This window comes from Acanthopagrus latus, chromosome 24 (genome assembly GCF_904848185.1).
Source record: "Acanthopagrus latus isolate v.2019 chromosome 24, fAcaLat1.1, whole genome shotgun sequence".
In the NCBI taxonomy this organism is placed as follows: domain Eukaryota; kingdom Metazoa; phylum Chordata; class Actinopteri; order Spariformes; family Sparidae; genus Acanthopagrus; species Acanthopagrus latus.
Window position 1 is genome coordinate 10,734,093 of NC_051062.1, and position 25,819 is coordinate 10,759,911.

Consider the following 25,819-nt stretch of genomic DNA (forward strand, 5'->3'; position numbering starts at 1 on the left):
AAAAGTCATTCCCAAAATACCAAAATATATCAGATGACATGAAATTTGGTAAACATATGCGTATCTTTATGTTATGTCTTAAAACTGAAAACTAAAACTGAAAAACTCTATCACATTCCCATGATGCTCAGTTTGTAAATGAAGGTCCCATTTAAAGGAAAATAGGCAACATTTTGATTGGCCAAGTTGCTACCAGGGTGTATCTCTGAGTTCTCAATCAGTTCAAATGAATGGGTGTTCTCAGAGTTGGCTGCAAAGTAATATTGCCTTTTAAACCTCAAGAAGACGCATATTTTAAAGGTTAGCCTTGTTTTCTTATTTAGTCAGACCACAATGAAGCGATGTCGAAATGCTCTCAGATGTCAGAAATTACGTTGGTGAGTGCAATCATCACCAGTTTACTGTGAATCATGGCCAGTTCTACGGAAATAAAACCCCAGTTGTTGTAAGCTGGACCATCTTTCAGATCCTTTAATCAGACCTGCAGTTTCTCTTGCCACCGGGCTGAAAGATGGTGACAAAGGACAAATAAAGTGCTGCACCCCTGGCCGGCTATCTGGAAAGGAACTCTCCACGTGATGTGTTCACACATTTGATCATGACGTCCCTCCAGAAAACACCAGAGGAACGACAGCACCAGTCGACCAAGTGTTGACATCACCCTGCGATGAGCTGCTCGGATAATTCATGACCCTGCGGCGGGCTGAGAGGGCTGCGCAGCGACCGGCAGACTTCCTGCGGTCCCACCCAGGCCCGGGTCACGTCCATACAGCCGGGCCACATCGCTCACCCCAACCCCTGTACTGTACGCCCTCCGCACCCTCGAGCGCAGCCAAGAACTCATTCCATTGTTCTCGAGAGTGAGACATCCCCATGCATAAGTGGCCAGATCACGCTACGAGCCAGATGTGTGTATGGTATGTGTGTGTGGTGAGAGTGGTCGAACCAGACGTCTCTGCAGACAGCGGAGATTTGTGAAGAGTTACTGGAAACGGCTGCAGCGCTTTGTTTTTGGTTTGAGTCACTCTTCCTTCGAGAGAGAACAAGTTCATCGGTATCTTGAGCCGTGTCTCCCAGCAAATAAGTGTTTGTAAGGTTGTAATGTCAAAGATTCTCTGCAGTCATCTGTGAATGAAACAATATCGCAATGATCTTCTTGCTTTAGTTTTCTGTTGGTGGTGTTTTGAGATCAGCTGTGGAAGCTCTTCTTGTTTCCCTCTTTGCATTCCTAACATGCCACCTCTGCCGTTGCCGGGAAGGTAAAGTGCATCATATTTTGTTGGAGGAATTTTTCGGAGGATGCTCTTCGGAAATGGAAAGTTTCCTCCTTCGGGGGAACGGTCCACAAACTCAGAACGCCAAATAGTGATGAATCTTTGTCATTCACTCTGTTTTTTTTGTCAGGTGCACATGGGTGGAAATACACTGGACATTACACTCAATATTTTGAACAAGTTAAAGTAAAAGCTTGAAGACTTTTTTAATGCACACATAAGTTGTAAACACTTCTTCTCTGTGAAGGTAATCCACCCGACAGGTGTTTCATATCAACACGCTGATTAAACAGCCTCATTAGTGCACATGTGCTCTTCAGACCGGTCACATGCAGCAACTATTAGGCACTGAACTAAGTGCTTACAACACAGCTTCCTGGTACAGTGTAGACCTCAATTCACCTGTGAAGACAACACTTCTCTAAAGTGCCAGATGTGAAGGTAAGAATTTGCCCACTCAACTATAATCTGGTAAAAACCCCTCGGTGAGGATGACAAAGGTGCACTGGAGCTTCCCTGCACAGCGTCTGACAGCTCGTACAGACTTGATTTTTGTTTCACAAAACCAACCAGTTGCATCAGTTGTCTGCCAGGTCGGTGTCAGGCATCTTGATATGCTACACCTGTCAGGTGGATAGAGGAGTGCTCACTCACAGGGACTTTAACACGTTTATGAACTCTAAAGGTCTTCTTTTACTTAAGCCTGTAAAACAGGTGAGCACATGTACATTATGTCAACAAAATCAAAATAACCATATTCGCATGGCGGCCATTTTTCTCCGACATCATGCACAGGGTTTGAAGCGCAAAGGTCGTATTGCTGTGTTCCAGGTTACAGGTCGTATAAACATAGAAAATCTGACAATTTGCTATCATTTAACCCCTTTTTGATTGATCAGCAAGTGAAAAGACAATAGATAATGAAAATTCAGAGGGACATCGGACCAACCAACTATCTTCTATTAGACAAAAACTAATGTTTGCATTCAACTGCATTACCGTTCATTATGATATTGTTTGGATGTGATTAGGAAAGAAATATCAACGCACACCTTGGAGACAGTTGTCTGAAGCTGGAAGTGAAACACATGGGATGAAAGCAAACGTCGACATTAGCTCGGAAGTTGTTGAATGCTAACATCAGCTAGCTAGTTACCGAATATGTTGTTTTACCTTTAAATATGGCCCAACGTGCCTCCAGATTTTCACTGTCCATCATCTTTTCAGTCGCTAATCAATCGGTCAGCTGTAAAGTGACAAGAATTTGTCAAATTAACGTTCAAACGACTTGCAAGAATTGAACACAGAAGCATAACAGAGAGAGACGTTGGGGGGAAAATGGCCGCCGTGTGAATAAGGTCGTCTGATGTCTCGTAAAACTATTGGAGGTCGTCAGTAATGTGCTAAAGTTGAGTGAAATATTGAGTCACTGTGTGTTTCGTAAGTTCATAAAAGTCTGTTTCTCAGATTAGTGCGTCATGCAGTCGTGACGAGCAAATGTATATTATTATTTTCGACGACTGTGAAACATGTGGCCCAATATGTTTCCAGTCCGTCCGGTTCTGAGGAAATGTCCCCAAAATACGCAGAACTGCTAACGACCAGAACACAAAACATCGGCTAATTGCTTTAAGTTTCAGAGGAGGCATTCGGAAGTTAGAGGCAGTAAACAAGTGTTAGTCATGAGACTGAGGAAGTGTTTGCTACCAGCACACAAGAGCCGACGGATCAAGAGTTCAATGGCAAAGTATTCTTAGAAACAGGAAGCCTGCGATACATCCACTGCTCTGATTTCCACTGAGGTAAATAAAGGGAGGTGGGGCCTGTCGGGTGGTGTTGTGATAGGTAAACAACTCAAACATCAAGATTCAAGTCTCCACATTAGTTTCATCTCTCTCTGTGTAAAGGAAGCGCGCGGCATCAGAAAACCACACAGGATACCATCTTTTTATGTCAATGTAACAGGATGAGTGTTAAAAGTTGTGTCGTGAAAAAAAATGCCAGATGTTTAGCGCTCAGCAGAAAATAACACGGGCGGGGATCGGGAGTTCTGCGATGCCCTATGCACTGTCCAAAAAAACCGCAGAGGTCCTCTGTGGATTGAGGTCATGACTATGGAAGTCATGCAAGTAGCTCGTAAATATTACTTGCGGAGATAAACGGTCACGCTCGCGACGCACACATGCTTTTGATCGGCAAGTGTGCAGATGGATGCATTTAACACTTGAAAGAAAAAAAGCAGCATGTTAAGTGCTTTTACAGCTCCTCTGCCCGGAGTTTGATAAATGATGCACGGCGATGATAGATATAGCGCTCTTCCTTTGGGACTTCCTAATTGTACCTGGTCGCATATATGTTTTGGACGAGGAACAGACAGCAAACACGCCCGGCTTTGTCTGGAAACAATATTCATTTCAGAGGGAGACATTTTCTAAGGTCAGACAAGGAAATCCCACCCTTAATTAAATGTGGGAAAGAAAACACTCTTCCATATTTTCTTTCATTTGTCTTGGAGGGAAACGAGGACATTAAGGAAAGCAACACAAACACAGCAAGTCTTTTTTTTTTTTTTTTTCTGGTTTTCGGTTTGAAACAGCTTGTTTTTATTTACAGCATTATTACTTCAGTATAAACAAGCATTGTCTGGATTTTATTGACAAAAATATGTTACAAAAATTTGGAAAAAATCAGATTCAGTCCGTGACTAAAACATCTTTTGAAATACAAGAAAATGCATGTGTAACAAATTAAACGTCGGTTAAACGTATCAGGGATGATATATTCTAAACTCAAGGCTCACTTATTATCTTTTTAAAAACCTTTCAGCTTTATTGCATGGCTTTCTTCAGTGGATGAAACTATAGTCAGAAGAGACAGAAGCCTATTCTTCCGAAATGATACATTTTCAATAGGCAAAACTTGACATTTTTGAAAATACGCTGATTTGCTTTCTTGCTGATACTAAGATGAGAGGATAGATAACACATGCATGTGTTTACACAGCCAGCAGCTCACTAATTGAGCTTAGCATACAGACTGGAGAACAGTGGAAAGCTAGTCTGGCTTGGATCAGAATGCTAAATGCTAAAGGCTAACATCCAACAAATGTGTGAAAATGTGTTAATGAGCGATCTTTAGAGGTGTAGGAAGGAGCCACAATAGTTGTTTTCCCCTTGTTCTTTATGCTAAGCTAGGCTAACCGGGTGCTAGCTGTAGCTTCATATTCACTCCATAGTAATGGGAGTCTCTCTCCTCTCATTTTACTCTCAGCAAAAACACAAATAAGTGTATTTTACAGTGTCCAACTACTCTTTAAAAAAAATAATGCCATAATAAGACATTTTAGCCTATAACACATAGCAAATACATAAATGTCCAGTGTAACATACAATAAATAATCCATCTACTGCTACTGAGCATACAGATAACATTGTCCTAGTCCAGATTCTCTTTATTTTTATTTCTATCTCTAAAGATCATTTCATTTAAATTTCAACACAGAAAGAAAGTATAATAAAGTATTTCAGCTAGTTTTATATAGGGTTCAGTGCTACATGTTTAAAAAATAGTTGTAGTAGTTGGTTTGATTTTGTTTGGACAGAGTCGAGCTAGCTATCTGCGTACAAACCTGTTTCAGGTCCAGGCTGCTAGCTAGTGTTAGCTTTATAATGAACAGAGTGGTGTTAATCTTTGTCTCATCTAACTCTCAGCAGAAAAGCCAGATGTCAAACTATGACTTTTTATAACATAACAATTATTCATTATTGTCAGCCTACTTCCTGTTTTACAAGGCTGAAACCAGCAGCTCTATGACAGGACAGTTAGCTCCATCGCTACCTGGAAGTGACAGACTTCTATCGTCACACTACTCAGTTCCTGCTGATTTTCTTTCTCGGTCACCAGACTCTTTAGAGAATTTAGAATTGTCTTGTCTGTTAATTAAACAGCTGCAGTTTGTGGGCGCGTAACATAAAATATAACACAAGTGACATACAATGACGTGTTCATAGCTGACTTTAAAATCATATAAAGTAGTACGCTAAAAGCTGTCTAATCATAACATCATATTTTATGTCCCGATAAACCGTATGTCATATTCATATACAATTTGTACAATCACATGCACTTTTCAGTCGTATTTTCCTCCGTGACTACCTAACAATAATCTCTCCAGCATTTTGGAATTATCAGATGTGAAGCAAAAAAAAAACAAACAAAAAAAAAACACAGTGGAGCTAACGAAAAGTTAGCTGGAAAGATACTGCAGCTAGCATCAAGCCACATGGGTTAAGACAATGTAAGCTTATGTTTCTGACAACATTTTACTGTGAAATGTATGTTTTTAACTTAGTTGAAAGAACTGATACATAAATAGAAAACTCCTCAGAGGATTATGCCTGTAGTTCAAGAGTAGGCCAGCTAAAGCAGGAGTGATGTTTAGCAAAGCAAGCTAGCTGATTATTTCTTCATTTTTGTGTGTTTTTGTACTTTTTTGCTTTTACATTTTACATGTCTAGTTCTGTACAGTACTAAAAAGAAATAAAAGTACATTTTTATTTTGCCCTTCTAGTCAGAAAGAGGCTTTACTGCTTACCATTTGAACACTTCGCTATTCAAGCTAGCCATTGAGCTAACTCTGCACCATTATGGCTCCTTGTCCCAAAAAAGTTCTGAGATATGTGCCAACAACTAGATTTCGAGAGGTGGTTAAACAGGTTTTATGTGCTTTTCTTTGAATCAACACCTTTGGTGATAACAATCTATTTTTTAAATGCATCAGTATTCTCAAAATGCCCAGAAAAGAAAAACACAACTTCTCTCTTAGCAAGACTGTTAGCAACAGGACAGCTTCTTGTTCACCGAGGGATCTTCAAGTTTATTCCACACGATCAAAAAAGCTTTAATTCCTTGTGTTGCAATTGCATATGAGTCTTTGGTCTTGATCGCTGTTTGTTTTGGTAATATTTGTGTAGAAAACAAAAGTCAAAAAAAGGAAGATATGTTTTGGGCTGAGAGATTGGAAAAAAGAGAAGTTGGTCAAGTAGTTAAACTCCAAGAAAACACTGACGTCGATCTTCGTTACATCTTCGGAGAAGTCAAAGCATCGTCGAGGGCCGCCTTCACACGAAAGGGCTGTCTGATCTGAATATGTCCGAGTAGCTCTTGCCGTTCATGTGCTCGGTGTGGCTTTCGATGCTATAGCAGCGGTGGACCTCCGTGAGCGAAGACGCCACGTAGGAGGCAGAGCGGAAGAAGTCGGCGTTGGCGAACGTACCGGCGAACTGCATACGCTGCTGGTTCCAGTGTCTCCGCAGGACACTCTGGACCTGCAAGAGGAAACACAAAGAACGTTGATGGAGGGTGGCATAACAAAAACATAATGAAACCCTGCTTTCCAAACCTAAAAACTAGTCCCAAATTCAAAATTTAGCCTTGAAATATGATATATCTTCAGCAATAACTCGCTGAATCAAGCTCATAACTCACCTCCCCGTTGAAGAAGCAGAATATTGTAGAAACCAAGAGACCCTGCGTGGGGAAAAAAAAAAGAAGAGAAATTACACGATGGGGAATCCTTTAAGCTCAAACAGCTGCACAAGAGCCTGCAAAAAAATAGTTTACAGTGCCACATGTTCATGCTCTTATCCTAGAAATATGTGTACTATTTGCAGAATGTTGTTTTATTGGCTGTGTTGGATATATATGTACTGACCTGGTAGTGCATGAGGATCTCCATGATGTACAGGTAGATCTCAGACACCCAGTGGTCCTGAGGCTTGTAGGGGAGCAGGACGAACTGGATGCCCAGCAGTGGGATGAGGATGAGGGTGGCTCTCACGGCCCGCATGTAGAGGCTGGACTCGGCGTGGTGCGTCACCCTCAGTTTGGTGATGAGGACCCGGACGATGTTGAGCAGGAAGAAGAGATTCACCTGGAATTAAAAAATATGTTGCGCTCATAAAAACAACAAGAAAGGGTTAGGATTAGGGTTAGGGTTCGGTGCTTACCACCAACGCAGCGCAGATGGGACCGTGGATGATGTACAGCAAGGCTGTATTTGAGCTGACCCAACATCTGTGAACACATGGAACAGATCATCTTATCACACAGTACGGAAAACACGTGATAGTACAGCGATATGTTAAAAATCGAGAAGGATCACCTGTCGTTGTAGTAGCAGTGGCGCGCTATCGAATGTAGCACCGCTGGCACGAGTGGGAAACCTGCACAACCCAATCGGAGCGTTAACGAGATTCAAGTTTAGATGTATCATAAAATATTCGCATGAATGCTTACTCACCCCATCCCAGCAGGTAATACCACATGAGGTGTTGCTTTTCTGCAAACACCGCCACAACAATCAGTGTGTGCAGGTAGATCCCCTCGCAAAGCATCCAGAAGTAGTTACAGCTCAGCAGGTACAGGTGGACGAACGTCAGCAGCTTGCAGCTCGCCTGGGCGGGAAGAAGGAAGCGACGTGAGCTTTCACAGCTTTACAGAGAGTTTAAATGCAGAGGAAGACGCTGGCTACTTACAGAATCGTCACTCGTGTGTCCCTGTTTCTTGGACATCGTTGTGAGCCAGACGACGGTGATGATCGAGTTCAGCACGAACGACACGAAGAGGTTTTTGTGGAGCGTTATCCTCTGACAGCTCAGACTCCTGCAGCACATACAATGTGAGAAACATGACCATAACTTTTTGAAAATAAAAACTAACAATTTTACGCACTCACTTAACTTACTTACTTAAAATGGAAGAATATTCCTAATGATATGAGCAGTGAAATCAGTGACAGGCCCTGACCGATCATAACCAAGTAGAAGTGAGTCATTGCCGCCTGTGAGCACACAAAAACAACATGTCGTCAGGGGCCAGAATGACTTTTTATTGACTCTTTTATTCTCTCGTCTTTATCGGTCCTTACTTTCCCGTGATGCGTGGTGTTGGCTCTGCAGTTGGTGAAGTCCGTCCACGTCCTGTTGCTCTCCGGGTGGCGTCCCCACTCACCCGTCTCTGTGCACACTTTGAATGCCTGGACTGTCGACAAAAAAAAAGAGATTAAGCTTAAAAATAAACGCAATGGTTAGTATACTGCTACAGATTTGACAGAGCGCATAGGCGGCAATTAAATTTACCATGAGGGTCAAAATCGCCGTAGTAGTCCGGACAGTTCTGCTCTGCTGTTACACCGGCGTCAGTTTCATCCCAGCACAGCCACCCGTCCCAGGTCCTGTTGCACTCCGGCCCTGCCCACAACAAAAGGGCACACGCATAGTAATGCAAAATAGTAACATCAAAAAAATAAATAAATAAAATCCTCAACTGCTTTTTGACATCATCTTCTCACCAATTGTTTTTGTCTTGCGGTGGGACTCTTTCACCATCCTCTGGAAACATTCGTACTGGGCCAGAGCGATCTGGTTCTGTGTCGCCTGGTGTTCACCCCGATGGTTCAGATGCTCCTCCTGGTACTCATCCTCAGGGCTTGTCGCCACAATCAGCTGAGACAGATACACAAACATACATGAGACATGCTCTCAAGATGCATTGTGGGAAGTGTAGGATCAGGTTTAACCCGTATTAGAATGTAAAATCTTCAGCTGCTCCGATTTTTGTTCATTAAATTTTAGAAATCTGTCTCTCTTAATTGGTCAAAGAGCACAAATCAGTTAAAAATTAACTTATATTGTCACCAAAATGTGAAGAAATAGCAGTTTTGAGAGTTATATATGCTAACCAGCTAGCTCTGATCCATCCCAGTGTCCCTTTATTTGATTATGAATTTGACAGTTGGGTCAATCCTTACATATTGCACCTTTCAAGTTGTCCAATGTTGTATAAACCCAACATTAAATAAATCACTGGAGTGCCCCTTTAAAGACTTCATCAGGAGGTTTAGAGAATCCAACCAGTCATGAAAACAGTTTTAAAGGACATGATTCGACTGCTTTTTTTTCTAGACACAAAAAGCTAAGCTAAGCATAAAGTAAAAATGTAGTCACGGTTATAAATATTCTAAAAAACAGGAACACAAAATGCCACCAGTGCATCGCCAAAATACAGGAAATGCAATAAAATAAAGGCTTGTAATTCTTTGTCGTTTTATGGACACTTTTTAGGGCAAGAGCTTGAAATTCTTGATCCAGTGATGGATGGATGATCTTAATATCAATGCTGAAGATACAAAAACATTAAAGATGCTTCTCCTTTGGGTGAATATTTAACCAAAAACAGCATATTTCTGGTGAACAGCTGCACAGTTCAGATACCTTATTGAGGGCGCAGAGGACCAGAAGAAACACGAAGCAGCTCAGATCCATCTGCGCTCCGATCATCACGGGTAATCTGATGAAAAAGGAAAAAAGCAAGAGTGAGACTTTACACATGAAGACAATAGATAAATTGAACAGTTCGCTCCTACTTCTGTTTCCTTGGAAGTTATTTTTGTGCGATTCGGAGGAACGGGTAAAACTTTTAGCACCATCCCAAATAGTTTCCCCCCCAGAGCGCCATAAGAAAAAAACGCTTCCGGAGTCTCTGCAGCAGCGGCAAACGTGATCCAACACGCGGTGTGTTGACAAGGAGCTGGAGCCAAACCAGTTCACATGCTGTCACACCCATACTGTACAATGGTAACCTGTCATTTAATTAACATATTTGTTTTTGTATCATTGTGTTTCTGTATTAAACGACCCTGTAGTTGATTTTCCCTTCCTTAAATATCATGACTGTAGGGTCAGTCTCACTTTGAACAATGTCCAGTTCATCAACCTTTGCTCTAATCCAGAATCATGTAAACAAAAGCGCAATTGTGTCACCAAACCTATGTTGTTGATCTGAGATATCTCTGGAACCCTTTTTTTTGGATGTCGGGGGGATTTTACAGTTTTGGCCTCCTACTTCCTCAGTTCTCCACAGCTTCCTTCCTGCATGCTTATTATGCATGTTGAGAAGGTTTAACCAAGGTTTAGCCAAATAATGACATCAGTATGAGCGTGCGCACGTAGTAGATGCTCCAAGTGGTAAGCATTTAAAATTGGGCAACTTCATCTACACCCAGATAATACACAACTATGCAAAGCTGAAAGCAGAAGCAGAAATGATTTTGCCATGAAGGGCTTTTTTCCAGACTAAAGATAATCCTAGAAGAGGTGTGACAGTTACTGTGAGCGCAGTGGAAACTATGGACACAGCAGTTTAAATTGGCTGGACGTTTTATTGACATTTAAATTTAGGGCCCTGTCACTTTTTTATTTCAGGAAGTTGCTGCACAGAAGATAAAAATGACGATTTATGTTTTCATTTTGTGGAACATGAGTGGTTCATGTCGAGCTTCACGCTCTTACAAATACGTTTTCTAATATCAGCAGTCACAAAACACTTGAGATATGACTTTGTTTAACTTGTGTTATAATACAGTAGAGTAGTAGGGAGGGAGCCCAGGATGCTAATGTTAGCCTGTAAGCCACCGCTAGTGTCCAGGTAATAAAACAGCGTTATTTTTTGTTTGTTGTATTCACTGGTAGGTTGAACAAATTGTGTGCGTATAGAAAGTAGAGTATTGAGGGTATTAATTGGAAATGGATGGAGCCTTTTGTATATTATGATCCTCCATCGAGATATTTTTTGTGCGTTTGAGTTTAAGAGTTGCACAGATCTGCTGGTAGGTCAAATGTAATGTGTTGTCAAGTGTCTAAAAGAACCTTTGCTGCATCATAATACGTGGTTTTTATCTAAGATGGTGAAGATGAAACCATGGAGTTTACACAACCACTGTGACGACCACACTCGTCATAAGATCATCAGTACTTACCACAGTGGCTTTGTAAGACACTTGAACTTATATTAAATTAAGTCACATTTGTAATGTTTTATGACACCGAGGCACCAGAGAGCATTGTGTTGTCATTAAAGATGATCACCACATTATAACTCACTGTTAACATACCAACAAGGCATTACAGATGTAGTTCTACTATTATGTAATGAGCTGCAACGCCTTAGTCTACGAAACAATGTCATAAAAAGCAACATATCGCGGTGCTGTTTGAAGTTAGTGAGATAAAAGTCATTTTATTTTTCATTTTTCAACACCAGGGTGGTAAAATGTGTCTAGTAAGCGATGGTTTTCTGGTTTAAATGGAACAAGAGACGGGTTGTTTTTACATGTTTTGAAGGGAAACTACATGAAAATGCAATTTGGGCAACAGCATCATCTTACGACTGTATTTTCATTTTCAAAAACAACATAAAATACATTTACAGAAGGTTTCTTCATATAAAATGGAGCTTTAATACATTCCACAGCATGTAGACTTTGCAACATTCATCCCTGTTGGCATTTACACATTACAAGATAACAACATAAAACAGCATAAAAAACAGTAAGAAACACAGTAAACACCATAAATCCTAATGAAAATCAGCTGATCATGACAAAAATGAAGGTAAAATTAAAAGCATGAGCTACTGATCCCTAAAAAAAGAGAAAGTAAAAAATAAACTTATTCAACACACTTAGTTTCATGTTAATAAGGCAAAAGCAGGAGTTTAATCTGCCTCTTACCCAAACATTTTATAAAGTAATTATATGTAACATATAGGGCTTGATTGTTGAAGAAGAGTGTTGCATAATGACTTAAATGTCAAAGAATACCCTCGAGTGCAAGAAAAGACGCTGACAAAACATCCGAAACAGTCACCAGTGAGTGTCTCTGAAACTCTCCCCATCCCCGAGAGAGTGACACACTCACTCATCACTTCACTTTTCATTTGGAATGAAAACATTTTGTAACACAGATCAACAAACTTAATTTCCAACTCCCCCGACTGTTAATTCAGGAAATCTCTGTCAGTTTGCAAGATGAATGTCTCCTCGAACACACCCAGAGAATCGCTCCAACGACAGTCAATAACTCAAAGTGCAGTTACTCCCCGACTGTGTGAACCATCTGCCCCACAACACCGGGGTTTAACACTCGTCGCCATGTGAAGTTTCCTTTATTAAAAACATATCAGTGTGGGAATTCACATTTCAACACCTCACGGCCAACATGTGAGCAGGCTTCTCTTGTTAGGTGTGACTAAATAACAGGTGGGTCGAGGTTACGCCACATAAAATCAGAAGCATCCTTTTGTTTGAAAGAATTTAAAATAGGTATTGAACTGTTAACAATTTGAGTAAAAAAGCAGGTGTGTATAGGAAATCATACAAATCATAATACGTGCTTTTCTAACTCTTAAAACTATTAAATAAAACAGATTTTTGGTGGGATTTTCATCTTTTTTTCACCAAAGTTTAGGGAAACATTGTTTGTACCTTATCAAAAATATACTTCCCCTGCAACAAACCTCCTAAAGTTCCACATTTGACATTTGTAAAGTGAAATCCGACCTGTGTTCAGCACCGTAACCGCTCTTCAACACTAATCACAGTCTAAATGCTGACAAACTGTGACTATTAAACAAGCTTACCTTTGCAGCAGCGGGAGAATAATAAAAGCTCAGCCACCTCTTGTAGAATAATCCTTCAGTTTGACCTTTGCAGGGAAAAAGAAAAGCAGCGTTTTTGTGTTTTTTCTTGAAGAGTAGTCCGTCGGCGTGTGTGTGTGTTTCACACAGAGTCAGAGGCGACACTGAGCTGTAAAGATAAAAACCAGTCTGGGGCTGTGGATGACATCACATGCCTGCCTTTTGTGGGACATCCCTACACTCCATTACCACGAGTGATAACCTTTGAATTGTATCATTTATAACACATTTAATACACAACATATGATTTAAAAGTGACTTTAATGTCCTGGGTGTTGATTTTAAACTAAATCCTACAACTTAATGAATGTGTTTTAATTGTAGAGAGAACATTCGTTCGTATGTTCGTATGTGGTGTGTTTATGTGATTAATAATCCCGGTATGTCTACAGATTGACGTAAAAACATGTTCTGCATTTCAAACATATAAGAAATAGACATTATGTTATCAGAAAAATGCCGCTTTTCTCTGTTTACTTCTGTAAATCTGACTAGTAATTCAAGAACGGCGCCCTCTGCTGCTCCATGGCAACAGGGCATTTCTAGTCAGGGATTACTTTTTGAATGGTGACTGTATTAATCTGACTACTTAATGCTTCTTTTAACATATATGATCGCAGATATCCACATCAAGTCTGCTCTGAAGTGACAGGATGGCCGGGAACACAGCTTCTGATGTTGTCCGGATCCACCAGGACCGAGGCCCTCACGCCACGTTTTCCTCGGTATCCTTAGGCCCAGTGATTTGTGACACACCCCATATTACACTTAAAATTGAGCTTGAATGTCAAAAGGAACACCTGATCAATAAGATTAGATAAGATAGACTTTTAATGTCGCGCAGGGCAGTATTTATTTTCACTGTCGATGAATCCGTCAGTTATCTTCTCGATTAAACGACGAGTTGTTTAGTCTATAAAATGTCAGGAAATCATGAAAAAATGCCCAAAATGAAGTCCTCAAATGTCTGGTTTTGTCAACAACCCAAAGACATTCAGTTTACTTTCACAGAGAAGCAAAGAAACCAAAGTTCACACTGTCATTGTTACGCTGCAGTCGTGTTTCAGGATGGTGAGATGTTCTCGTCAGCTCTTGTCGCACCACTGGCCAGAACATGACCCCTATACATCCCAGTCCAGCACGTCCAGCTGTTGACACGCGGCGTGTTCGGAGGAAACCACTAGCACAGATTTGCGGATGTTATAAAATGAGCTTCAAATCTCCTGATATTCACAAAAGAGGATGTTTCCTCCAAACACAGAGAAAATCATGTGGAAAATGTTCTGTGCTCTTCAACTACGTCCACATCGTCTGCGTCAAGGAGTTGGCGGACCACCAGAGGAACCAGAGAAAAAGTCAAAGTTTCATGATCATATTTAGATCATTATGAGCCAAAATCTAGAGCCTATATTACCCACAATGCAACTTGGCCATTGAGTAACATCACTTTTACAAATGCAGTTGTAGCCCCCAAGACCAGTAAAGACATTTGATGTGTACAATTAATGGATTTAAAGACATTGCCAGAAAAAAATATCCAAACAATAATTGGTATCAAGTAAGTTTATTAATTTAGTGCACAAAAAGGCAAGACTAATTACACTACTATCATTACAGAGGTAAACACAAAAGGTGCCCATTTTGGAAGAAACAAAAGCCCATGAGGTTCGATGGCTGGACACAGGAGGAGCACACTATAGAACACATTGAAATCAATACAAATACATTCAGTGAGAACACTTTAAAACGGGAGTGGCAGTAGGTTCGATTTCAAGAAGTATCAGCACAAAGTGTTCACAAACTACTCCACGCGTCGCCGTGTAAGCTGGGATATACTGTACTTTCAAGCCGATGACTAGCAGGAGAAAGTGTTTTCATTCGTAAGCATACTGAATGATTAAGTGCTCAAATTGTCGCTACATTTAAAAATCACAAAGCTCAGGCTTGTACACTCCCTTTTGAAAAGACACCCTCTTACGCTAAACCTTAAAAAAATGACTATCAATAACATTTCTCATATCTCGTCTCGTCATTCAGCCATTCACTGAACACACCTCTCAGACCTCTCGCTTTGAGATGAGAAAAACAGCACAAAATAAGTTAAATCACAGCCATGTAATACATAAAATGTTGCTTTACTATATACATACAAAAGAACACATGGATGTAGCTACAGAATCCAGCCTTATACTTACAAAATGAAGTGAAAAATTTACATTAGTACCAATACGGAAGACTAAATATGGCAAAACTGTGGCTGCAAAGTTCCTTTTAAAATTTGAATTTATGGTAAATATTGCTAGTTGAACCACTTTCTGGTATTCATGGTGAGTGTTTTGCCAAACCTTATCATGAGTGAATAACGACATCAGTATTGTTGTGTTGTTGTCTTTTTTGTTGTACTATTTACACACTGAAAAGTCAATATGTGTCTGGGAATGCTGTGTGCCGGTGTAACAAGTGGGCTCATATTAAAGTGTGGTGTGCTTTGTTTGACTTGAGACAAAAGCTGCCATGTCAATTAGTAGAGGACAGATATGAAACGCAGGCATACATGCGACTTTGTTGTTTTAAATTTCACCTCGGTAAAATACTTATGTGTACATATTTGTTGAAAAATGGTCAAACCTAAACAAGGCAAAAGGTTTTTTTTCCTTAACTTGACTGTGCACTTACTATGAAAAGTAAATGATAATTAGGGATCCTACATATTTTAAGAGAATTTTACCTCACGACAAAATTAAAACGGCATGAACAGTGAGCTATAGTAGAATTATTTGTAATTAATTAAATGTTTTATTCAAGCATAGAAACATCCGGTGTATTAAATTGAACGTAATGGTGGCCCGTGGGCCACACTTTGGACAGCCCTGGTCAACGCCTATGCTAACGGCTAAACAAGGCTGTGCAGTAGTGCTAACGCTAATGCCAGAATCCTTACAAACTCACAATGTCAACGGTGATGTTAAGCAGGTATATGCCTAACAAAGTTGACATTGTTCACCATCGTAGTTAAGCATGTTAGCATGCTAACATTAATTCGCACTAAACACCACGGCTGAGGCTAACAGGAATGTAGTTTTGTACATATTTTGTCAAAAATAGAAATTTTGGTCTATTGATGGTGGTTTGTGAAAAGTCTCTGAATCACCAAAGTTAGTACGGGCAATCCATCTAATTGAAACAGTTCATACAAAATCACAAATGTCAACCTCATGGTGGCGTTAGAGGCAACAAATATCAGCAAAGTCAGAAGGGTTCATCCAGTGGGAACCATGAATGTAAGAAATTTGATGGCAATCCATCAAACAGTTGTTGAGATACTTCAGTCTGGGCCAATTGCTAACTGACTTGCCATCCCAAAAACCAAAACCACTCTGTAGGCCGTATGTTCAGCACCATTAACATTAAAACTTTAAATTGAACATCTGTTTAAAACTATATTTCTCTCTTCGGTCATATCTCCCAGTTTAAAGGAAGTAATCCCATGGTCACGTTGACCAGGAATTAATATATTTTCTCATTTGGTTGTGAAAGAAAAACTCCAAGGCACCAAATTCATGTTGTAAAGAAAAGAAAAACCTACAGGAAATAGTGCTGCATGTTATTAAAACAAGAAAATAATAATAATGGATAACTTGTAGGGCTAAGCAGAAGATTGGCTTTCAAATTATTACCTGCAACCTTCCAACCAATCAGAAACTATTGTCCCACACTCACCAGTCACACTAATGAATCCCATAAAAGAAAACTTTGACATGTTTCAGCGGTGAGTCTAAGTGTGGAATTTAAAATTGGATTCACCCGTGATCATAGTAGAGAAGTCCTGTAATAGTAGTTACAGTTGGCAGCACGACACTGAGTCTTCATTCAAGATGAGACAATGAAACGAATCATTCAGTCACAGAGTAATCTAACTGCTACAATGATGTAATGTTAGCTCTACAGTAAAACACAAAATATTTTCATACACACAAGGAAACATTCATTTTCATGCATTCTAACATAATCGTAGGCTTCAAACCTTGAATATCAGGTGCGATAACTTCAAAATGGCAGCTTAGCTTTACACTGTACATCTGTGATTATCACTCCGATATAAAGGAGTATTTCGTGTCATGAGTTAAAACCTTACAATTGTCTGAAAAGCTGATACCAATGATAACATAACTGAGTGTTTTCATGAACCCCAGAGTCTCTTTTTAAGTTAAATGAGGCAAACAAGATGTCAGGACTGCAAACTGGGAAAGCTTCTATATCTTATTTAATTTACAGCAGGCATTTTCGGTGAGGTTAAGTGCACTACACATAGACCTGTATCTGTGTCCATCCTGCAATCTCACCGGATTTAACTAAGTATCAACAACTACCACGTCTTTTGTAATCATTTAACGATTACAGGCAGTAAGAAGGCACCCTCTTTAATGCCAGTACTGGGGACGATGAGATATCGTGTTCACACGGACATTTTGCTGTGAAGAATCTCGCTGGTGATCTTCAGATTCTGGAAAAATGAGAGAACATGGTGCACGTACTTGTCTAACAGCAGCTACATAATGCTTGGACATGACATAGATCCTGCTTTATTTCTTGAGCTAGCTTACGCGTTCTTTGGCAAAGTTGTACAATCACAGAACTCAACAACAACAATGCCTGTGTGAGCACAAGTGGTCAAAACAAATCCAGGTCGCTCAGCACTGATGTGACACCATGTGATGAAACAGCTCAATAAAAGGTTAATGGGACATTAATGAAAAAATGCTGGGAATTTGCAATGAGCCATGCTCTAACTTCGCTTGGTCAGAGGTCTACCCTCGCGGACATGCTTGGCACTCCTCTTTTCCGTCTTCCCCTTCTCCCTCACCTTCCTCAGACGGCGTGGGGGCGGCGTTCCTCTCGACTCGCTGTCCTCCTGAGCGCTGGATGTATCCATCCCGTCTCGCTCTTCGGGAATGTTGGGAATAGCCCCACTGCTCCCGTCTAAGATGTTCCTCAGGGAAGGGTCCTCTGGTGTACAGGTGGCCGTGGTGCCACTCTCACTACTGCTCAGGTCCTGCTCTTCGCCGTAACGCCCTCCTCGGCTGTGGTGGGGCAGGGACGAGGCCCTGATCGATGGCCTGTCACGCTCCGTCTCACGGATATTCTGCAGTGGCTCGTTCATGTCCACTCCAGAGTCCAGGCTGGTGTCGTTGCTGCTTGGCGGGCGGTGGCGACTCTGGAGCTCAATAATAGAGTGACGAACTTGGGCGGCTGGTTTCCCATCCAAGGAGACAAACCAGGCTCTGGGGTGGGATGACAAGGGCTTGCCCCGGGTCAGTTCCAGTAGGGTACGCTCTGAAATCCCTTGCAGCTCGCTGGGTAAGCCTTGCCCGCTGTTGAAGGCCTGCATCCCAGCCGCCTCGTTAAGAGTCCCAGGCACAGAGACCGAGGATTCCAGGAGGTTACTGTAGCGTCCCCACACTCCGGCGTTAGGACCTTGGCCTTGCGGAGGAGTTTCCAGAGGCTGGGGCTCATCTTGGCTGTTTGGCTGTGGGCTGCTTCCTCCTTGGGAGTGGTGGTGAGGGACTTTGGGTAGTGTCTGGGTGTAGCTGTCTTTACTTGCAGGCTCAGAGTGAGGATCATACTCCACTCCGTTGCGGGGGAAAGTAGCAGACTTGCAGCCGGACAGCTGCTGCTCCTGAGCACTGAAAAGCTCTGGCGCCTGAATGATAGCCACCGGCTGGTTGTAGAGATGGACCAGCTTGTCTTGAAAGAAGTTGTCAGAGTTCATGTTGTTCTGCTCTGACTTCTCCCGAAGACGAGCCACCTCTTCGCTGTTGATGTAGTGAGACAGCTGGGGACCTTTGATTCGATCCGGAGCAATGTTCTCATAAAAAGAACCCGCCGGGTGACTCCCTGGATCCTCCACATAGATGTTGTAGTTGGCCTTGTGCCTCGGCGTGGAGGGTTCACACTGGACACTGCAGGAAGCAAGGCTGTTTTCGCCAGACCGGAACAACAGACCCTCCTCCATGTGGGTTGAGGTGGTCTGGTCTTTCTTCACCACCGTGAGTTTGGAAAAGCGTGCTCGCCTCCTTCTCCTCGGCTCTCGATTACAACTTCTGTATGTGAAAGAAACACAATGTCATCAGAACGACTGCAGTTTCACAAGGTTGTTTCTAAACATGTTTGGCCAATTCAGGGCAAGTTAAAGAGACGATTTTCATTTTCAGACCCTTCTTTAAAGGCCATATTTGTTAGAAAAGTTGGATTTTTTGACCTGCAAATTTCATGAGTTGGCATTGAGACTCAAAAATCATGCTGATTATCACGTGTTCACCAGTAATTAACCCAATGACAGGAAGTCAGTTTCTCTGTATTGTTAATACAACTCTGTGTTAGATTTGCTTGTTACGAAAGTACCTGCTGAGCAGCAAGATGCAGCTAGTGATCTTATTTCCTGAATTTGTCAGCTAATAGGACTGCTAGCTGCGAGGTGGCGAGATGTTATTTGCTACAGTAAATGCCAACCAATATCCCTCCCTAACTTCCTAAGAATGCCGAATCAAATAGCACAGTGCGAGCTGTTTGATTGGAAGTCCAAAGCCTGCTTCAGATGTTAAGGATTTTGATATAGATGCTTAACTCTGATGATCTTCTTCCAGTAGAAAAAGAAAGGATAGGAGCGCACAGATTATATGAAAAACAGACATCTGTAATGAGTAACAGTGAGAAAAAAAAGTGCTCTACATGCTGAGTTTGTATTTCTTACCGGCAGTGACACAGCAGCAAGGAAAGAAATCCAATCACGATAGCCAGCGTTGCTCCGAAAATTCCCACCAGCAGGTACGTGTGGTACGATAAGAAATCCAAAGAGCTTTCATGTCCCAGGAAATCTACATGGTCAGATTTATAGAGAGGTACGAGACGCTTACACAAAACTTACACAAACACAAATGTCAGAATTCACGTGAGTTACTGAGGTGTACCATATGTACCGTATGATGAGGGAAGGGGTGCAGCGATCCAGGAGCCCAGATGAGAAGCCGTGTACGTCCAAACCAGCTCTTTACCAAATTTTTTCACTATTCCCAGACCCTGATTCTCCCAGGCACCTTCGCACGGCATGAAGAAAATAGCATAATAAGCATGATGTTGTCTTATTCTGTAGTGTAACTCAGTGGCTTCTCCATAATCTATATTCTCACCAGTCTTTAGGTTGAAGGCCCAGGCTGGTACGGTATCAGCGGCCCTGAGGCGTGTGTTGTGTCCCAGGGGCAGGCTGATCTGAATGGGCCCTCGAACCTGGAGCTCCTCCCAGCCAGAATACAGCAGGACGTTGACGGCCGCCACCGGCTTCAGCTCCACGCTTCTGAACACTGCAGGCAGAAGGAAGAGTGGGGTGAAAAAAATAAGTGGCATCATGTGAAATCTAAAATCTCTTTAAATAATTGGTAAAATATCTTTCCATTAGTGTATTTCATTAGATTTTCTGTTCCAAGACAAGAGTGCATGCCCAAACTAAAACATTAGGTGCTCCAGACTAAGAATAAACACCTTTAATCATGAATGAGGCCTCGCTGTGTTTAACGCTCACCTGATTTGCTGACGATGACGCCCGGAGTGCAGTTGCTGCAGTCTTTGGCTAGGTGGTGCTGTGGTACGGTCAGGTACGCTGTCACCGCGGAGACGTTGCTCTTGTCAGACATGGTGAGGAGGTTCTTGGGGAACTTCACCTTGGGTTGGGATGCGCTGTCTGTACAAGCAAGATGGCGTTTCAGTCATCAAAACGTGGACGAATCATACAGGAAGTTTAAATGTATAAGGTAGTAGTCACCCCTAAAATACCCAGTCTGAGTCAGTAAAATTGGTGAACCGACTGGGATTACTGTAAAGTGTGTAACTTTACCAGGTAGCTTCCCGGTGATGAGCACCGAGTCTTCAAACAGCCAGATGTTCCCCTGACTGTGAGGGAGCAGCAGCAACGTCACAGCCGAGAAAACTGCAGGAAGATACGAACAAAAGGTCAGAAAGTCACCATAACAGAAACATAAATCCATCCACTTCATCTATAAATGATCCTTTCAGAAAAGATGGCGTTGTTTCATCTGATTTTTGAGGCGAGAGGTCCAACTTTTCTGTATTTTTTGGGACCTAAAAGCTGTTGATGGAGACTTGTAGTCCTGCAAAACCACCAGCAGATGGCAGCTATGCATCAAAAGCCTCTTTTAGGGTTCAGCCGTCTGGCTCGGCAGCACAAAAGGGAGGCGCCTCTGATGATGCGGAGCCAAGCGGGTCTCGACAGATGACACTCTTTATCATCCCTCTGATTTTATCCCTCCCAACACCTGCTCTGCCTTTGCTTCCGACCGGATGGAGGAAGTGGGACCACAGACAATAGAGTCAGAGTGAGGCACCCCCACCTTTTTTCTCCCCACACCAACATGAGATCGGCGTGGCCCCCACCCCCCTCTCCTCTCTGCATCTGATTCGGCGCAGGACAAAGACAGTTTGCTGAGGCAGCTCTCGACTCTGCTGCGCTGCTGTGGAGAGGATCAATAAAAAAAAACGGCTACAGGACGCGGCGTCTGGTTACACTTGACTGTACGCAGGGAACATAAATTGCTTCATCACGAACAAACCTCAACTTGTATGTTGTTGCAGACACTTCATTAATCTATAATGAGCATGAATAATGCAGCTGTGTGAACACAGAGGGGCTGCACGACAGGAAATAAGTGCTCACACACAGCAAATAAAATCATTTTCCTCTCGTTCGAGCCTCCCACTACATCACTGTATTGTTTTTGTGTCCACAGCTATGATGGTGTTTGTTTATGAAGACTGAGAGTATCGGCTAAATGCCTCAGTCGTGTTTGTTCTTCAGGCTCCGATCGATCCTTGTTGGAAAATCCTTCCTCCAAGTGGAGGTCAGGGTCAGCTGTGACCCCGGAGCTGCTCAGCTTAGCGTCCAGCAGAGAGGATGAGAACAATCAAGCTTCTTTACACAGTTTTGGGACCATTTAAAGGGGCTCTGTGTAACAATATACATGTATTAATCACTTTATTATCAGCCGCATGTGAGCGGGTTGTACTTGGTTGTCTACACGAGCCTTTAGATGGTTTTGCTGGAGTCGTTTAAAGCTGCTGGATTTTGAATTTCTTCCTCATCTCTGTGCTGCTCTCTGCATTGTTAACAGAGAGCAGCATATATTGAAATACCTTAAACAATAAAAAGAAAGAAGAAGAAGATGAAGAGCCGGTGTTTGCTCGGATACCCGCAGCCTTTAAATAGCCATGGTGTGGTGTTACTCACTGGGTCTCTTGGTGGTGCTCCAGGGCAGCGGGCTGGGGACGTAGCCCTGCATGTGCCCCAGCAGAGTCAGACTGAGACGTGGACTGTACGCCACCCGGAGCAGGACCTCGCCTCTCGCTCCCGTCTGGGTCGAGCTCGTCAGACTGTGGTTCACGTAGACGTCCACCGTGGAGCCCGGCAGCGGCTGGCGGGTCACCATGTCCCTCACCAGGACCTTCAGGGCGAACTGGGACTCTGGGAGAGGGGAAATCACCAGATTTAGACCCTTTTGTTTGCTCGACGTCGTTCGCGGACACACGTGTCTCCGCATGAGTTCTATCAATATGCAGACGAGCCTCCGCTGCTTCATCCCAGCAGAACTCGGTAACCTTTCCCTCACCATGAAAAAATGATGAGGCAGGCACAACGGAATGAGAGTGAAGTGGCAGAGAAAAGCTACTCGAACAAGTCTTTCTCACTGATTAGAGGATATCTGTTTATATCAAATCAGGTTTTTAAGAGATGAATCACCACAAAAACTCAACCTATGGTCCTGTTTTGACCCGAGTGGCTGTTCCAAGCCTCAGATCTGGTCTGTAAACGGCAGCTTGCGTTCCTAGAAGGTGTCCGATTGTGTGTTTTGTTTTTTGTTTTTAAACCCAAATGTAAACAGAGGCCATCGCCATCAAAAGAGCACCGGCTCACCTTCTGTATCAGCAGGATTACAGCGCCCCCCCATTAATACATCACCTGCTCGGGCCAAAACGATAAGCAGCCTAATCCCTCAAACCTTCCACATTATACATCTTAATCCTCTTAGCGCGCCGGCCGGATCGCCTGCGAGTTCTGTCCAACAGCTCATCAGTACATTCAGGGAAACAACTGCAAACATACAGCAGGGTTTAATTAAATATTAGCTTCATTATGACTGACAAATACACAGAATACAGAGCGTTTAAAGACCTCAGATAAATAGGTTGCACTAAAGGGGCAATGTGTAGTTTTTAAGATGGAATTCAAGCTTAGGATTTTAATATTTACAATACAATTAATATTTCTGATTCAAATGTCTTCATCAAAACTACAGACTGCTCCTTTAAAATGATCGTTTTCATGACATTCTGTGGCTGCTGTTGCTTAAATTCTTTCAAAAACTTAAAATCCTTAAGTGAACTGTCATAAATTTGACTTCAACTGACACTATTTTGATAATCTTTAATTAGAGCCTGTCTGATTTGCACGTTTTGGGGCCAGTATCGATACAAGGAAGTACAAAAATCATGACACTTCATAACTATACTTTATTTATTTACAGTAATGATGATGTAATGATACAAACTCAGCTGTTCTCAGAGGACAATAAAGTCCTAGAACTATGTTTGTAGCTAGAAAGTTGGCAGGGTAAAACAGTATGAACCTGTGTTGTCGTTTGTTTATTCAGTCATGAAAACAAAGAATTCATTTATTTAGTTTGTTTATGTGTTAAAAAATCAGTTACTGGAGAGTTTTCTTGTCTGGTTGAAAAATCTACATAGTGCACCTTTAAAATAATCACACAACCCTGCATTTCGTGACATTTATCTGCATTGTTTTATATTCACTTTTACATAAACTTCCCTTGTATAAACACCCCCAAAAACTGCAGGAAAACTTTATTTTAATGTATATAATAAAAAACAATTTTATCTAGAGAAATGTCATTAAAATGACAATAAATAAATTCATATTCAGAACTGTGATATACAGAATATTAACAAGGTAATAATACAAACTCAGACATATTTATGTTTTCCATAACTGAACTGTTTGAAGCTAGCAGGGTGGCAGGGTCCGCCACATATAAACACTGTGCTGTCCTTTAAGGTCAGTTTGTTTATCTGTGGTGAAAACAAAGAGAATTTGATGATTTAGTTTGTTCAGGCGTCTGATTATAATTCCTACATACTGCACCTTTAAAGATAATCACGTTGAGAGCATCAGATTGAAGGCAACGCTGCGTTTTGTGACATTTTTGTGCATTTTGTGAACATATTTGCAGCATTTTCCCCATAAAGACCCAATAAAACAGCAGCAAACGTCTTTATAATGTATATATTCTCAACAACAATTAAATTATGCAGCATTATTTTAAAGAAATGTGGTGAAGATTACCTTAATTTACCCAAAACTCTGGATGGACGCACAGCACCTGATTGGGTTGTGAGTCACAGTGCAGCTCATTTCCATTTTGTCTAACAACAATGAGACTCCAGCAGAGATCGTCTCTGGTGATGTTTACCTGCGATCAGAGCCGACGGGCTGATGGATCTCCCGGGAGCGGTCGGGTCGGTGCTGGACGGGTCTCCGAGCGCGACGGTGAGGCCATTGTCCCCGGGCGAGGAGGAGGAGGAGGGCAGGCCGCCGCCCTCCTCCTCCGCTCCTCTCACCGCCCCATCCAGGCAGGAGATCAGAAGCAGCGACGGGAGAAAGAGGAGCAGCGGCGGCGGCAGGTGGCGTTCAGCAGCGGGCATGGCGAGAGGGGGAGCAGGCTCACAGACATACCGAACCGGGAGCAGGAGAACCAGGTCCAGCGGTGTGTGTGTGTGTGTGTGTGTCCGGATCACGAAGGCCTCATCCCTCTCACGGTGTCTTGAAAAGGTTGCTGGGAACAAACCCGGTGGAGAAGAAGGATGAGCTGGTGCTGAGGCTGGGTGTGTGTGACCCAAGATCGTCCACACTGGACGGATGTGTCACTCCGAGTGCTGCAGGGATGATGACGGGATGACGTAGCCTATTTTTGTAGGCCAATCCGGAAGTAGATTATTTTTCCCCACTGTTTTTGTATTATTGCAGAGAATAGCAACATGACCATGATATATATATATATATATATATATATATATATATATATATATATATATATATATATACATATATACATATATTAAATAATTAATTAAAAAATGTAAAAGATCACACAACCTAGGAAGAGGTGGCCACACAAGATTGTATTATAACTTCAACATTTAGTTTTTTTCCTGAAGTGCATAATGAAAAAGAACAGAAAACTTCCTCTCCTCGTGTATTTCTCACCCCTCATACTCCCTGTAAAAGTCAAAGATATCACAGGATAAACAATAAAAAAAAGCAAAAATATTCTTAAATAATTTTGAGTAGCATCAAAAGTGTCACATTTAATAGATAAAATAATAAATTATTTTTTTGTGTGTGTGTGTGCTGAAAATTTGATGACTGTTGAAATGCAATGAAAAAGCCTCAGAGTGAGGGCTCTGTCTGTCAGGCCCATCTTCGGTAAATCGGGAGACGCTGTTACATCATCGGGGTGTGCGTGGCCCCCTGTCGGTAAACTGAGATCCCTGGATGACTATTTTTATCTCCTGCTTTGAGGAAAATGTGGAAATCCACCAATAAAGTCACACAAACAAACCTGTTAGAATTTAAGTCTGGAGGACAGGAAGAATGAAGGCTGTATTAAAACATCAAGTGTTTGGTTTTAAACATTGGTTAGGTAATGATTAGAAATTAGAAATAATGAAACGTAAGGAGATCAAACCCATACATCTCCTGAAAGTGTCCCTTTGTTACTGTAAACCAGGAGGGAAATAGCAACCAGCTGTAGTGGCAGTCAGGGCAAATACCTCAACAAGTAAGAAGACTGAGCAGAAATACTGATGTTGTGAGTTCTGTCCTCAGGGGAAACAAGGATTTTCCTGAGCTGTCCTCTAAAAAGGCCTTA

General features: G+C 42.0%; 2 protein-coding genes and 1 long non-coding RNA gene across 5 annotated transcripts; 1 reads left to right on the forward strand and 2 right to left on the reverse strand.

Moving 5' to 3' along the window:
• The first annotated feature begins 1,607 nt into the window (after positions 1-1,607).
• Positions 1,608-20,135, forward strand: LOC119014955. Of its 3 annotated transcripts, none has more exons than XR_005073123.1 (4): positions 1,610-1,715; positions 13,430-13,534; positions 19,567-19,634; positions 20,000-20,135. It is a non-coding gene; the product is annotated as an uncharacterized LOC119014955 (long non-coding RNA). The 3 variants fall into 3 exon arrangements; XR_005073122.1 differs by having other exon boundaries at positions 19,575-19,634; XR_005073124.1 differs by lacking the exon at positions 13,430-13,534 and having other exon boundaries at positions 1,608-1,715.
• On the reverse strand, positions 3,833-12,925 carry LOC119014952 (calcitonin gene-related peptide type 1 receptor-like). Its single transcript, XM_037090413.1, has 13 exons — positions 12,753-12,925; positions 9,548-9,623; positions 8,626-8,779; positions 8,414-8,524; positions 8,203-8,315; positions 8,024-8,115; positions 7,811-7,937; positions 7,576-7,729; positions 7,438-7,498; positions 7,283-7,349; positions 6,988-7,206; positions 6,762-6,803; positions 3,833-6,601 (listed from the first exon to the last, which is right to left on the reverse strand). The coding sequence occupies exons 2-13, from the start codon at positions 9,611-9,613 to the stop codon at positions 6,395-6,397; spliced, it is 1,413 nt and encodes a 470-aa protein (XP_036946308.1). The 5' UTR covers positions 9,614-9,623; positions 12,753-12,925; the 3' UTR covers positions 3,833-6,394.
• LOC119014950 (protein FAM171B) lies at positions 14,358-24,920 on the reverse strand. The gene is made up of 8 exons (XM_037090410.1): positions 24,362-24,920; positions 22,105-22,338; positions 20,698-20,790; positions 20,386-20,544; positions 19,997-20,167; positions 19,787-19,903; positions 19,561-19,684; positions 14,358-18,910 (listed from the first exon to the last, which is right to left on the reverse strand). Exons 1-8 carry the CDS (start codon positions 24,591-24,593, stop codon positions 17,596-17,598), a joined length of 2,445 nt encoding a protein of 814 aa, XP_036946305.1. The 5' UTR covers positions 24,594-24,920; the 3' UTR covers positions 14,358-17,595.
• Positions 24,921-25,819: the final 899 nt, after the last annotated feature.